The sequence below is a fragment of the Wasmannia auropunctata genome, unplaced genomic scaffold (assembly GCF_000956235.1).
Source record: "Wasmannia auropunctata unplaced genomic scaffold, wasmannia.A_1.0 LD336083.1, whole genome shotgun sequence".
Classification (NCBI taxonomy): Eukaryota; Metazoa; Arthropoda; class Insecta; order Hymenoptera; family Formicidae; genus Wasmannia; species Wasmannia auropunctata.
The window spans coordinates 1,393,618-1,409,894 of NW_012026807.1; the positions used below are offsets into that span (position 1 = coordinate 1,393,618).

Here is a 16,277-nt window from a genome sequence, read left to right on the forward strand (position 1 = left end):
ATCAACATTAATATTAAAATATTAATATTTTGTTTCGACACATAGCATACTAAACTTGTTTAAGTTAAAAGAAAGAAGACCAAATTACAACGAAAATAGCATAACTAATAATTTCATTGCTAATTTCACACAGGTTGCTAACATTAGTTAATCATTTTGCATAAACAATTCCGCCGGTAAACGTCAAGCTAGATTTAAATTCAGTCGAAATTTCTAGATCACGAAGGCTGCGTTTGGATTCGAGAAGCGTGTCATCAGCGCTATTGCATTATTTCGTTCGAGTTTTACGTCTATTAACGATAAAAATAAAATGACAAAATAACAATTCATGGCACGCTCCCGAACTAGCTCGAATGCAGCTGAAAAATTATCAATTATCACGTGCTTATCTCGTAGTACATACATACGTGTATATGCTTCGTCTTCGTACAGTCGTGGACACATCGGTTGCGACACTTTTTATAGGTTTATATTATGTATATATTAGGTTTATATTATGTATATATTTAATATAAATAATATATACTTTATAGATAACTAATATGTTGCAAATGCGAACCACGATGTTACTATCTTTAGTCTAGAGACAGTATAACACCAATCGTGGTCCGCATTTGCAAAATATATATTAGTGCGTTTTGAAATCTATAAAAAAGAATATGTGTTGCAACCGATGTGTCCACGATTGTACATACTTAAGACAATTGTAAATATATAAGATATTGAACTACAATAACTATCGCCCTTTAGAATGATCTCGTTACGCGTTAACGTCATCTCAACAATATTGCAGAGTAAGAAAGAATAAATAAAAAAAAATCAAGATTGACGTGGATGCGATATATATTATTAAAGGCCGCGATTAACCATATAATATATAATGGCATAGATAATTTTATTTTACTTTACCAAACTTATATTTATTATTATCGACTATGGAAAATTCACATATTTGCAATGAAAGTTGAGAAAATAGAAAAAATAATAGTGCATTTTAAAATCGATTCAGAAAATAATCGATAAATTATAATATTATAAATTAATAATAATAAATTACATATTAAATACTGATAAATGGGAATAAATTAATATAATAATATAAAAAAATAGTACACAAACAAATTAGCTGTAAAATAAACTAAATTTTTTATTTGTAAATATTAATTGTTGCAATAAATTATTGATAAATTTTTAAGAATTCCTTTTATACTTACATTAATTTTTATTTTTTATACTATTTTTTTATACTTCAGTAAATTAATTATGTTATACACAATTAAATAATATATGTATATAAATTGTTATCAAGAGAATACATATTCCGACAAGAGATAACACAGTTGTGTCAGTTCGTGGGAGAGGGTTGCCACACTACACTCGCAAGAGTACGACAAAATGTCACTAGCTACAGTCAGATGACTCTGACCAATGAATTCGTTTCTGAAGTTTGCGCCGTCCACGTGTGTGATGGTTATGTTTGTTACGGTCATATCAAGAGCAATCAATTATATATGAAATTAGATTCAATTATATAGGGATATCCAGCTATGGCTACGCATCGTATACATAACATAAGATTTTATAATTTGGAGCCGAAGTCGGTGACTTGCCTGTGTCATGAATCAAAAACGAAAAAATTAGCCCTCGCAAGGTTAGCTGGCATACACTTGTGATTATGTATTTAACATCAGTAAATTCATAAACTTTACACACGCGTGAATTGTGACTGTGACCATCTTTCTAATTCTTCTTTCCTTTCCAAAGGGACAACAACTCTATAGAAATCTGGAATGTGGAGAACGCACCGTTTGTCGAGTGTACCATAGCCGGTCACGCCGAGAACTCGGTGGAGAGCATACTCTGGATCGATTCCAGACTGTTTTCGACGGGTCTTCAGGGTGCGGTGATCGAGTACGACCTGAGGACGTTGAGCGTCAAGCATGAAGTCATGGTGATAGGAGGAGCGGCCTGGTGCATGGACGTGAATCAAGAGAAGACTCGCCTGGCCGTTGGCACGGAGGACGGATATATCAACACTTTCACCGTGCACAAGGATAAACTGGTTTTTGAGAGAATATTTGATAAACAGGAGGGGAGAATTATGTGTATCAAATGGGATAACACGGGCGAGATGATTTATACAGGTTCCACGGACACCATCAGGGTGTGGAGTGCCATATCCGGACACGCAATACACAAAATGACAACTTCTAAAAATAATATCAAGGAGGAGACAATAGTTTGGTGCCTCGCGGTCACCGACGATAATATAATAATATCCGGCGACTCTCACGGCTTCCTATGCTTCTGGGATCCTCAGATGGGAGTCCTACTAGAGTCGCACGAAAGTCATACAGCCGATATATTAGCTGTTACCCTGTCGCACGACATGAATGTGGTGTACTGCGCGGGTGTGGACCCGGTCGTGCGAAGCTTTTGCAAAGTTACCCTGAAATCAAGTGGGAAACATCAGTGGGTGAAGGGAATCGAGAGGAGATTACACGTTCACGATGTCCGAGCGCTTGTAGAAGCGAATGGAAAGCTCTACTCGGCCGGGGTGGATGGGTACCTCGCCGCGTCGAGTTACCCACCAAAAAATCTTGTGAAATATCCTCCGCTACTGCAACCACCCTGCGCCACAATTTGCCGAAAATCTAGATGTATCTTGTTGCGATACGCAAACTATCTGGAATTATGGAGACTTGGTTCTGTCAGTAAAGATTCCCCGGAATTAGTACGCTCCTCCATGGTGCACGAATTGGACGAGGAGCCTATGAAACTGTTGCAGTTACAAACAAAAGGTGACGAGAGCATCATCTCTTGCGCCGTTAGTAAGAACTCCAAAACAATCGTGTACTCGACGGACACTCACGTCAGAGTCTTTAACTTCGACGTGGTGGAGGGAGATGCGCAGCTGTCTAAAAACGATACCGATTTGTCTGTGAAGCGAATACAAAAGATGCTCTTCAGTCCAAACGGCAAGTTATTCGCCGCAATTAACAATGACGGCAACGAGAGTACCGTGATGCTGTTCAAAGTGAGTAAGAAGAGCTTAAGTCTGATCGGCTCGTTCCAGACAACGAGGGAGTCCATTAACGATGTCGGTCTCGTGTGCTTCTCTCCGGACAACAAGTATTTCGTATGCACGGACCGGCAACGCGGAGTCGCCGTGTACTTCATCGGTGACGGTGTCGCGGCAGAATCGCTCAAGGGATGGAAGTTACCCAAGTACAGTTGTCCAGCGACGGCAATAGCCGTGCAGAAAAATACACTCAATCTGGTCCTAGTGTATTCCGATCATAAGGTAAATATAGCGCGCTATACACACGATTTAAAATGAGTAATACGCGCATCGTGCATTATACGGCGACATTAAAAATAATAACCGACTCGAATACGCGCCATCGTAAAATACTATACAACGTTAATGACCTGCAGCAGTAAAAATTCGCAATTTACTGTTAACTGCTACTGTGGTTTTATTTTTACGCGATGACGTTACACGTAATTGCTTCTATAATCCCGTTATTGAATTATCCGTTCGTACACGGACTTTATGAAGTCCGTACTCTTACAGTTTATTACCTTTTGATATGAGCAACATTAAATTTTAAGACGTACAATGAGATACATTAAAAAAATCGTACGGTCTAAATTGAGACTGGAAACAGCAATCCTAAAATAAAATGTCTTAAAACTTACCATAAATTGATTGTTTTTCTCAATGTTTCAAGATTTTATTGGTTTATTATTATTATTAAGATGTTCTTGTTATTATTGTTGTAAATAATTATGCAAATAATAATTCATTTTCAGATCATTGAATACAATATTCCTACGAAGAGATACACAGAGTTTTCTAATAATTTGCAAAATCGATTATCAAAGCAGTGGTTAGCGCGTCCATTCCCGATAACGAACATCATATTCGATCCGCGCAACGAAAACATCATAATCATGCAGGACGACACAAGTGTGTATATTATTAATAAAAACAGCGAATTATCAGAAAAAGAAACAAAGATTTTTAAGCGTGAGAATGGAGAAAGCGCTGCAGAAGATAGCAATTCGATTTCCAGCTCACAATCTCAACATACGTTTCAAGTTGCCAAGAAATATAAGGTAATAATACCAATGTTAAAAAATATTTGTTTTAAATGATTAATAATGAGATAGAGAAGGAAAGAATTTTAATTTTAATATTTGCAGCACCTTGTCTACTTAAATTGGTTGAACGACGAAGAGCTGGTCGCGGTCGAGGTGAATCCTACTTCTCTGTTGGACAAATTACCACCCACGCTAAAACAAAAGTTCTTCGGCATGTAAATATTGTTTATAGGAGATACTATTAATAATAATGGTAAAAAATAAAATTTTTACCCTATTTTTTTTAAATTAAATTTTGTAACTAGATTTCATTATTTCGAACACGCTATTTCAATATTTTAATATTTTTTAAGTGTAATTCAATGATTTCGATTAGTTTCTGGTAACAAATTTACTATTTCTTCCATCACTTAATAATAACTAAAATAATTTGAATTTACAGAACAATATTGCGAAAAAGGGCCTATTTTTAAATATTTGATTTAATTCGAATTTAGTTTTTATACGAAACAATTACTCACAGTTTTGACCTTTCGATACTTCGGTCGAATCGTGACGTTGCTCTTTGATAATTCTCGAGCTTTATTCAGTCAGAAAATGCACTACGGCGGCCACGGAGTCGCGTTCGAATCCGTTCCGCGCTTCCCGCGATCTTTATCGCCTGCAAACAAATTTCATGGGTAAATAATTATCACGAGTGTCTCTTGTAAATTGTAATTGTCTCTTGTAACAACGCATCGAGTATTGTCTGAGTTGCGATTTTCGTGGTTTCGACATTGGCGACCCGCTTCAATATGAGCTTCGGACACTCGGCACATTTCACATTTCGAAAATAACAATGAGCGCATAATTAGTGCCAGGTACATGCACGTTTATCGTTCTACAGTAGTTCTTAAGCTTCCCTAATTTATAATTATTGTAGGGTAACTGTCCCTATTAGTGTGCCCTGTACCTATTAGTGTTCTTTTATATTTAAATAAGTCATAAAAATAAACTGGTACAAATATATAGACAAAGTTTTTTTTTATTAAGTTAAAGTATTAACTTTATAAAAAAAAAATACTTTGTATAATAAAGTTAAAGTATTAACTTTATAAAAAAAAAATACTTTGTCTATTTGTACCGGTTAATTTTTATGACTTAAAAATAAACTGTTACAAATATATAGACAAAGTATTTTTTTTATTAAGTTAAAGTATTAACTTTATAAAAAAAAATACTTTGTCTATTTATTTGTACCAATTAATTTTGATGACTTATTTAAATATAAAAGCATACTAATAGGGACAGTTACCCTAATTGATTTCTTTATCCATGTGTCAAGGCCGTTTTATCGCTGCGCTTCGGTCACTCGTTACTTCGAGATTCGCGAGGTGGCTCTCTTCGATAGTCCTCGAGTCGCGGTCAGTTAAGAAACGCGTCGCGTCGCGGCGATCGTCAAAACGCATTCGATTCGGCTCCGCAATTTCCGCGATCTTTTTCTCGCGAAAAGGCGAATTCGGTGTGCAAAAAGTAGTCGTCCGCGAGTGCTTCTCGAAAAAGTCGGCCCTCTGTCGTATCGAGCGTTGCGCGAGGTTGCTGTTGACGATATGATGTCGACGCTGACGGTCCGCTCCGTGAGTTCGTCGCAGGCGCATGTTCGCGGATTTCATGGAAATACGTCAAAACAGCAACGGACGCAGTGACTGTCGCCAAGTACGTGCACACTTTCGTTCTACAATTAACCACGCCGTTCGCATATTTTTCGCGATAATTCGATCATCTCGGCCATTTCGGGCGTTCGCTGAAATATTTTTGAATCGTATTTCTCCGCGAAGTTAACCACGGCCATTTTGTCGGCGCTGCGCTTCGACCGTTCGTTACATCGAGAATCGTGAGATGGCACGTCGATAGTTCTCGAACCGCCGCGGTCAGTCACGAAACGCGCGATCGCCGCGGCGATCGCTGAATCGCACATTCGAATTCCGCTTCGCACACGATTTCCCACGACGATGTTTGTCGCCCGAAAGTGAACCCCTCGCGCGCGAACAATTGCCGCGAGTGCCTCGATCGTAAAATCGAATCTCTGTCGTTAACGCGTCGAACGTGCATCGAGGAGCGCTGCTGTTTAACGACGTGATTTCGACGCGTCGTTCCGCTCTGCATGGAGTCCGTCGGGCATGCCCTCTCTTCGCGCATTTTCACCGCATCGGGCGCATAATTACTGCCAGGTGCGTGCGTATTTTCGTTCTGTAGTTAACTGTGCCAATTACATTTCTCATAATAACCCGCTATTTTCCCGGCCACTTTTGTAATGTTTGCTAAAATATTTTGAATTTCACTTCTCCGCGAAGTATAGCTGTGGCCATTTTGTCGATGCTTCGACCTTTCGATACTTTCGAGAATCGCAGGTATCGCTCGAATGCCGGTCATAAAATGCGGTACGCGACGATCGCAGAATTGCGCTCAGATCGCTCCGTATAATATATTTCCGCAATTGTTGTTGCCCAAAAATGAATTTCGTACTCGAACAATTATTGCAAATGCTTGCCATAAAATATCGGGTTTGAAGTTCGTCGCAAACTTATTAAATATTGCACTTAATTATTATTAAATATTATTATTATGGCAATCTACCTATCGGTATTATTACGGCTAAATGCCGATTGAAATTTTTACACTTTACATTATACGTTACAGCTTTTTTGCAAAATGCGAATCGTATATTCATAACCAATACATCGTCGTACATGCGTCTATAAATTAGCTGCATTTGATACTTCTCATATCTTATTTTGACAGTTTCTAGAATTCGCTAAAATGCCTTCGAATTGTATTTGTTTTTTTTTTAAATAACTGCTACAATGAAAAAGTTTGTTGTTGACGGTTTTAATATTTTGAAATTTGCAATAACATCTTTATATTTCGAAAATTTTTATTTATACATCTGATGTGATCGACAGTTTTTATTCATTACTCATACATAAATCTGAATAGCCTAATATAGATTTAGTCTACATTGCAGTTACATTAATTTTAATATTTATAATTTCATTTTATAGTACGTAGCAAACATTTGAATTTTATATTATGTCGGTAAAATATTTTTATAAATCAAAAACGATGTCAATAATGTTAGCATTTTACAATTTTATCCTTGATCACCTGATGACTACAAAAATTCACATGATCGACAGATTTTACGTACAATGAATTAAAGTTAACAATATAATTTTCTGTCTTAAATTATTTTACGATCCAAGAACAGCTTCGTACAAGCTGTTTTTATTAATAATATTTGATATAAAAGAAGTAACACATTATTTTTCTAGTCTCTCTCACTTGCTTAGTAAAAAAAATATTATACATAATATCATGTGTTTTGATACGCCATGATTCTGGATGATCACGACTTCTTTCTCAACCTAGAAATATAAATTTTTGTTTCGTCGCGCGTAATTCCGGGGTTTCCGCGGGAGGGTCGATCGTCCACCTTGGCGAGATGTAGAGACGACCCGTAAATTCCAGGCTGTATTCCGCGCGAGATGAACGATGGCCGATCTGGGCGGATGTCGTCCTAGGGAAGGCCGGTGAGGCTTTCAAAGGAATCGGCGAACGTTCGGCCACGTCTTCCGGCGGGTCACGCTCGAAAGTGTTCGCCGGAAGTCCCGCTTTTCTGCATTCCTCCGCCAGCACCTACGGTCAGTGACACGACGGGCACATTGAAATTCGTCTGCGGCTTCGTGTGCTCCCTCTTTTTTTTCCCTGCCGTGCGCGACTTGCCAACCGACGGGAGTTTTTAAGATACCTGGCTGAAAAATTGCCCGGTCAGGTGCTCGTACTTCTGCGGCCACGACCATCGCGACAGGCTTTCGAGGGAGTTCGTTTCCTTGCTGAATTATTAACGAAATAATCATTTTATTATATATATCACTTCATATATAAGAACGAGAGATTTACGCCATTGTTACGAATACTAACTTAATTGTACATTCTATAGTAGATGTATTACCGAATATTATCGGCGGTCACTTCGTTTTTGAAGACGTCACCACGTTTCGTGAAGATCACCCTCTCGGCCACTTTCTTGCTTTCTTTATTTTGCTTTTCCTCGGACATTCCTCGCGGACGAATATTTTCTCGCACGGCGAACGAAATCTTCAATATTAAATCCAACCAAAGCGTATGCGCGGTTTGTTCGATACCTCGGATTGTTACTATAGTTATCCCGCGCGCGGTAATATTGAAATTCTCGGACTGCATGCATTTTCTGAAATGAACATAATATTTTTCCATCACTTTAGTTTAGTAATTACATCATGAATGAATGAAATCTTTGCAACGTAAAACGTCAAAAGTGTCCTTTTATGGGCAATTGCAAATTTTCGAGTTATATCTCGAATATTGGGTGCAATTTTTTATAGGCCTCGTGGCGTCATAAATTTTCCAATTTTGCCGCGTCCAATATATATCGGACAATGCCGGAAGAATATCGAAATCGAAATGATGAAATAGAATGGGAATTCCACTTCGGCGGGAGGTCTCGTAAATCCGTTATCCGGTATAACATTTGTCGCGATCACGGTAATTCCACGGTTACAAAGCCAGACGCGGGGATGAGCACCAGAGAATCTTTTTCGATTGTCGAAGTGGCCGGGAAATAATCAAGCGAATGACGATAGCGTTCTATCTGGGGGCTAGATACGTCTGCAACCAGAGAGACGAGGTCGTCCCAAGTCGATGTCGAGTGTATGAGAACGTACGACCGAAGGATATACAACGAAACGTACATCAAGGTAGAGAGAAAGACGGATAGAGAAGGAGAGAGAGAGAGATATGCGTTTATTAACAGAGGAGATAGAGAAAGAGAGGAAGAAAGACGCAGAACAAAAGAGAGAGAGAGAGAGAGAATAGAGACGCTGCAGAGTGCAATGTACCCAGATTACGACTAATCTGCGCCCGAGACCGCTATTCGTATAGTGCCTGTAACTTACATCGCTTAAAACATCAGCCCGTTCAACCCCTGACTTCGGCGCCATAGTCTGCGCCTTCATCGTCGTCGCCATTCTCTCCCACTCGCCCCCTTTCGAGCCTTCGATGTCGATCTAGCCGTCTAGCTATCCGTCTTCCTTCGTCGCCGTAGCCTGCATCTCCGTCCGATTTATACCCCTAGGGAAAATCGCGCCATCCTCTATTCCTTCCTCCTCATTCCGAAATTCGAAAGTTCGTCGCCGTATCCATTTGCTGTCCGCTAGCGCAGCCATCTAAGTAGTTTGCTGCCGGAAACGCAAAACGATGAGTATTTTATATGAAATTACGATCAACTCAAACAACATGTGCGAGAAATTATTCTAAAGATATTTAAACGAATTTTAATTAAATAATTTTAAGTTTTCAGATATCTTTAAAATCTTCTATATCTTTTCTTATATTGCATGATTCTATACAATTATATAGCTAGTACACTTGAATAATCTAAGCCTGTACTGCAAGTAAAATGATATATGAGAGTCCAAACATGTCTGTTTTTCCCAATTTATTATTTGTTTAGTTAAATCCGCATGAAATCATAGTGCGCGCGAGATGTATCAAAATACCGATAAACCTATATCGATTTATCTGTCCGGATAAAATCTTGGAAAAATAACGCAGTATACGACCTACGAATGATTCACGATTATTTCGACTGTTAGAATAAATTAGAATGCGAGCGATATCGACGATTTTTAAATTAAAGTTTACTGCGCCGCTTATTTAGCGGGAATCGATGGGAAATTTTGCTTTGCTTTTCCAGCCGCAGACGCATATTTCGTACTTCGGACGGGGTTTGTTTTTATCTAGTGCCAGGATTAACAGAGCTTCCTCTAACCGCTATAGAATAGTGATATAAAACTCCGAGAAATTGTGGAAGGGATGACCGAATGGGAGATCGCATGCATGCATTCTACCGACCTTGATGCAAATATATCTGCGCATCGGTATTAATAAATGCGATAACGTCTGCAGCTTTTGCCACGCCATTGTTCCATGAAATTACAAACATTCAACTCGTCGGCAACAATTTCCCATTCTAATGAATGCCAACAAATCGCATAATCGTGAATTTTCGACGAAAATAACCGTAGACTTATGCGATAACGATTCAACGCGTCGTATCGTCGAATGCAATTATATTTCGTTTCCATCGTGTTTTATATATACGAAAATTATAAGAAAAACGATCTCGTGATTTAGACGTGAGATTTACGATAACGTCGGTGAACTTTCGATCCCAGTTACTCGAACTGGTATCGGATGGCAGAAAAATGAAGGAACGTCAAGGCGGGAACGAAGGGTGGAAAAAGGGGAAACGAAGGGGGCACGCGGAAAAACTCGAGCAGGGGAGGTGCAAGCGCGATCTTAGCTATCGTCAGAAGTGCGAAAGAGGTGGAGAAAAGGAAAGAGCGACAAAGAGAAAGAAGGAGAAAGGAAAGCGGGAGAGAGAGAGAGAGAGAGAGAGAGAGAGAGAGAGAGTTCGTGGGTGTAGAGACACGGCGGGGTGCGCTGTAAATTACAAGCGGAGCGCCAAACCGCTATGGTCTTCTCTCGGTGGCGCAGGGGTGTCTAGACGTATAGATAATGCCGGGTTGGCTTGTGCGGCGGGGTAGACGCAAGCTAGACGGTCCCCGGTTGATCCAGTCAGCCGAACCAGCCAGCCAGCTACTACCCGAACCAGCCAGCCAGCCAGCCAACCAGCCAGCCAGCCAGCCAGTCAGCCGGGTTGCGCTAGACACATCGACCATGTTCCGTTTCTCTTCGTTTCTCCCGTTTCCACTATCTAGCTATCTATCCGCGTCTCTTTCTCGCGTCCGCCACGATCTACACGGTGGTCCCAAATTAAACAGCTTTTAATTTAGCGGGCGAATTCCGTAACAAATTTGCAGCCGATTTCTTCATGGTGACACAATTCGATTGATAAGTTTCACCGTCAGATCTCAGCAGATATCATCAATTCTGTTCTTTTCTGGTACGGTCTTCTCATGAACTCAATTAAAAAGATCACTAAAATGACAGTATTTGCGAAGAAACAATCTTATCACTTTTTATATAAAATTATTTTTTAGATTTACGTATTTTTTACGTTTTAAATTATTATTTTATAGTTTCAAGTAAACAGCAACGTTCTCCATGCCGTAGGATCTGAAAGGTTTTGTCTCTTGTTGAGAATGAAAAAATCTTTTAACAACTAAACTTTAAATCAAAATAAAAATATAAAAAAAATTCGCTTACGAAATAAAAAAATGCACTTATAAAAATTGGTATGGTTTAATTTGAAAGCACCCTGTATGCTCACTGACTGCGTCCTCGTCTTACTCGCTTATATATGCAACGCAACCGGATTTCCCATCGTTCTCGTCGCGCCAGTCGACTCATGGACGAGAGAGCCTCCTCACCTCTCTCATGCATTCGGCGCGTCCAGGAGATGCAAATCCCCAATAGCATCACCTGATATCCAAGATCCCATTGGCAGCGATCGTGACGTGGATGATGCACGAGACCGTCGCCCGACCGCCAAACCCTCCTCTCATCTCGACACACACAGACACACACACTCTCCCTCTCTATCTCTCTCTTCATTTCTCTCGACACTCCCGCCAACAGTCACTCGTGTATGCACCGCAAGCGCATAGAATTATTCCGTTTCTCCGCGTGCCAGGAATCTCTCTCTCCTTCGTCGCGTCCTAGAAAACACTCGATCTTTGAACGCGATTGCCGCATACTCTCGCGCTGATTGCGATATAGCTGCAATCTCGGAAAAATAGGTAACTTAGACGTACGTACGCTCATAACCCTTGCGTTGCAAGTTGTCTGAATTGTCATATTATAGGAGAACTAGAAAGTTTATTTCTAATACTTTTCGAGCTTAAAAGAAATAATCTGACATTTCTTATTTATACTTAAACTGTCTACCGACATTATCAGTCGGGTGACATATCGAATATATTTAATTCCGTCGTTTTTTTTTAATTGCGGGGGTGTTAAGTTCACAGGGTAGTCAAAACTCTCTGTCAATTATATCTGGTGGAAATTCTAAATTATATCAGTGGCATTATAACTTCATAGAGATAATATTGATGCAATACGAAATTATTCTTTTCTTCTTCTTCTAAAATATCCGTCCTTTTGAGATAAAGATTATCGATTATACAAAACCAATGTAGACAGCATAGTTATAATGGCAATAGCATCACAATCTAGAGTTACCAATACAGCGACTTGATACCGACGTCGACGTCACATTAGCGACGCAATTACGATTTTACGTAAAGTTTTTCAAACAATGTTTTTTCTTTTTCGAAAAAACTTTTACGTTTACAACGCATGCGAGTATACACGCGCCAAGATGCTTCGATCGCGGCGTAACTGCCGACGTAAAGGAAATCGCATTAAGTTGGATCACAGCGCGGAGCTCGCACGTCGCCGAAGGTAATGCCATCGTAATCATTTTCCGTATTTTTCACCGAGACACTGCGGTCCTTCTCCGCCGCCGCCGTTCCGCCGGGGACGCGGTTGTTTATCACAACGGGCTATAACGAGGGATTAAGAGCACGAGATACGGCGGCCAACGTCTGCATTCTCTCCTCTCCTCTCATCTGCATCTCCCGAACGCCGCGACGTCGGCGGCGGCGGCGGCAGCAGTGTGGCAACCACCGTCCTTCGCTAACCGCGGTGGCGTTTTAATCGGTCGCACTCTCCGATGCATAAATCCACGTTAAATAATACGGCAGTTAACGGCGCCATTAAGCCGTTCGAGATACCACCGCGAAACCGAGAACGCGAGCCGCCGCTCTCGCAAAGTCGGTATTTATCGATACCACCGAAGCCGGCTGACGTTATTCGCGGACGACGGCGCGCGGTGTCGCGACGCGCCACCGGCGAGAAATATTGTATCGCTTCGGGTAGCTTACCCCATTCGCGCGACCCGGTGCGAACAAATACCTGGCGCTTTGCGACCCCTAGTCCTGACCGCCGGCTTTCATTGCTCTTCTCGTAAATCGCTCAAAACAGAAAACACCCCGAGTTAATCCGACGCGGCACACATACACATTGATAATTGAAGTAGCGAAATGTTTTAAAAATTTCTACAATAAAGATAAACTACTCGTATCATCCTAATTTCTTCTCCAAATTATATCAGCACGTAGAAAAACAACTAGAAAATGTCTGTCAGGAAAGTTAATTACGTAATATACAAAACAGAATTTTAGATCAAAGAATTAGGAATTAGAAATGATATTTGCTTGTTAATTTGACATATGATATCAAAAGAATTAATGAAATAAAAGTGATAAAATGTTTAAGAATTAAACTTTTTCGATAGGCATATCATCGTTTTCATGTCATTTGATGTAAAATAATATTCTGGATGGAAATAGATCATTATTGAAATTATAAATTCCATTGTGTTACGACAGTTTCGGGATTATCAGAATCAATTATTTGAAACATCCGATTCTTACTGGAATGACGATAATTCTCACCAATTACTATCGATTTCTCTTAGGGGGAATATTTTATAGTGGTACCCGCCGATCATTATACGTTTTGTCAGCGCCGTCTTGGCGTTCGCTCGGCGCCAAGACAACGAATAAAGATTCAAAACGGATACGACTCGTTAATCAACTGACCTGAACTCGCGGCGCGTTCTCGTAAGCAGAGGAGACAAGGGAGGGAACGTCTTGTTTCCGGTGGCTTAATGCCACGATGTGATTTGTTTCTCAGTTCTTCGTTCTCAAACGATCGTCGGAAGTGATTCGAGTCGTTGGCTACGATAATCTCATCGCGGTGGTGGTGCCGTTCCTCAATCAAGCCGGGTGTGCTCCGTTAATCATGAGGCCGGCGCGACGTGTTCTGCTCTTAACGACAAATCCTCTTTGATTATATTTCTATTACGAAACGCCGAGGAAGTAATTCGGGGATATTCCAGGGAGCGGGTGGAAAGGTGGTGCGTGGTAGTCGCGCGCTTTCTCGGAGTAACGCGGCCGATTGTAAAGCCGCAGCCGTGCGGCAATAATCATAACTCGTAAGGACGCAAGGAGCTACATAGCATTTCCTCCTTTCCCCCGCCCCCCCCCCGTTTCCCTTCCGTCGCGGTTTCTTCCTTTTCCGCGCTTTAACGAGCGACCGCGACAATCAACGCGACGTCTGCCGCCGCCGTCGCCCACGCTTTCTCGACCGCGCGATCCAATCTCATCCGCGTGCACGACGAACTTTTTACAGCCCCGCTCATCTCGCGTTCGCGAGGTCACGAGCCCCCCTCCCCCCTCCCCACCCCCTGGGGCGCGCGGGTGGGCACCCTCTCGTCTTCGCGAATTACGCGAAAACGGTAGTCCTCCGCAGCAGACAGTTTTCTCGACGCGACGCCGCGTCAAAATGACTCACTATTTCCGTGCCTCGGCCGTGAAACAAGAAGTTAACGCTGCCCCTCGTTTACCTCCCTTTACAGCCGCCTTTAGTCTAAGGGACGCGACGAGATCTTATCTCGGTTGACTTCTCTGCCGTTTATGCACTCGTTCGGCGCTCCGGGTGAGATGGCGATGACAACGACTCTTATCCGTGAAAATTACATAAAGCCAATACGTCTGGAATGTCGTAGGTTTTCTTCGTCTCGGCACTAAAAATGTTGCAATGTATTGCTATAAACGGTTACATGTTGAAAGTAAAGTGATATACAGAAAAATTCTCTTAAAAAAACTTCTAAAATCGGCAACTTATAATAATGTAAAAAATATAAAACATTTATAAAATTACATAAATATTTTTTTCAAGGGAAATAAAAGCAAATGCGTATAAACGTAATTACGTAAATTTGTCTCAAAATTGCAGAAAGTACAAAAATTATTATCCTGATGCAAACACGTTACGTTATTTCACTCGATGCACACAAAGAAGACTGATATTACCCGTAGTAAAGCTCGCGAGAGTTTCCAAGAAGATAATTTAATGATTCACTGCGTATTACGGAACGTGCGCACTTACGCCCGATAAGATGAATTAGACATAACAAAATCAGGCGATGTGTGCAAATAATTCACGCTCTTTTCTCGACGTGCATGTATTTAATTCGACGAAAACATCGTCTTATCACGCGCGACTTTTATCGCCCGACGCCTTCGCGTGTGACTCTCGAGTCACACTGACTGCCGTACGCGAAAGTCCACAGGAAATCGCGTGAGATCTCAAAATAGCGGAAATTTACTTCCAACGGAAGATACTTGAGTTTTTTTTGTTATTACTATATTTCGCACGTATGTGTCTGAAGTGGACTTGAAGATCCGCTATGACCTTTATCTTACGCACACCAATTGATAAATGCATACGAGTCTTTGATAGAGAAGATGACATCATAGTATAACATAGTATACGTTTTATTTGCCAAGAGCGTATTGCTCAAGCATGCCTAGACTTTGCATTACGACATTCGCGCTCTTGAGAATCTCGTCGCATCTCCGGACTTGTATATACGAGGGATTGCTTGCATTCGCGTGTGTCATTTGTGCGACGCGCGAGACTAATTACTGCGGTAAATTTTGTCGAAACAACTTTTATCAACAAAATAAAATTATTGGACAAAAATTACGTTAAAAAATTAAATTAAAAATTACCAATATTTTGTATTGATTTTAAAAACAATCACAATTCTTATACTAAAAGAATGATAATTTTTCTGTCAGTGTATAACATAGATACGTATGTAAATTGTGTTATCGCGCGTGATAAAGTGCGAATAAAAAAAATTAACGTCTTATAAAGAGACGTTTCATCGTTGAATTAATTTCAGTTATTTTATACATTTTTCTTCAACGTAGCATTTCGTGGCGTTTCTTAATTACAAAACGATTGAGGATCGGCGTTCAGCATAGAAATGTAAGGAATGAACAAGATCTATAATTTCGCCATTTCGAGATACAAAACGTGCGGGACCACGTAGGACGGTCGTTCCACCGTCGACTTTCGGACGGAAGTGCTTAAATCGCACTTTAATTCTATTCGTTGGAGCACGGCGCCTTGCGTACGTGGTGAAATTCCGAAAAAAGGCAGATCAAAGCGGTAGAGGGTGAGCGGGCGGGGGGGGATGGGAAGCGGCGGGGACGGGCAACAGCAGGGCTGTCCGCTGCAGACGCGAGACGCGAGATCCATCGCCGAAAGGA

The 16,277-nt window shown here is 40.7% G+C and overlaps 1 protein-coding gene and 1 pseudogene across 1 annotated transcript; one reads left to right on the top strand and one right to left on the bottom strand.

Annotated features, from left to right (window-relative positions):
• Window positions 1-1,333: 1,333 nt before the first annotated feature.
• On the top strand, window positions 1,334-4,493 carry LOC105448626 (cirhin). Its single transcript, XM_011687308.1, has 4 exons — window positions 1,334-1,651; window positions 1,765-3,304; window positions 3,817-4,122; window positions 4,210-4,493. Exons 1-4 carry the CDS (start codon window positions 1,548-1,550, stop codon window positions 4,324-4,326), a joined length of 2,067 nt encoding a protein of 688 aa, XP_011685610.1. The 5' UTR covers window positions 1,334-1,547; the 3' UTR covers window positions 4,327-4,493.
• Window positions 4,494-7,003: 2,510 nt separating this feature from the next.
• LOC105448627 lies at window positions 7,004-15,131 on the bottom strand (annotated as a pseudogene).
• Window positions 15,132-16,277: the final 1,146 nt, after the last annotated feature.

Bases quoted from the DNA above. Each gene is read 5' to 3' on its own strand.
- LOC105448626 (XM_011687308.1), top strand. From the start codon at position 1,548: ATGGCTACGCATCGTATACATAACATAAGATTTTATAATTTGGAGCCG. The intron at 3,305-3,816 runs GTAAATATAGCG...ATTCATTTTCAG, and splicing joins TAGTGTATTCCGATCATAAG to ATCATTGAATACAATATTCC. The intron at 4,123-4,209 runs GTAATAATACCA...TAATATTTGCAG, and splicing joins AAGTTGCCAAGAAATATAAG to CACCTTGTCTACTTAAATTG.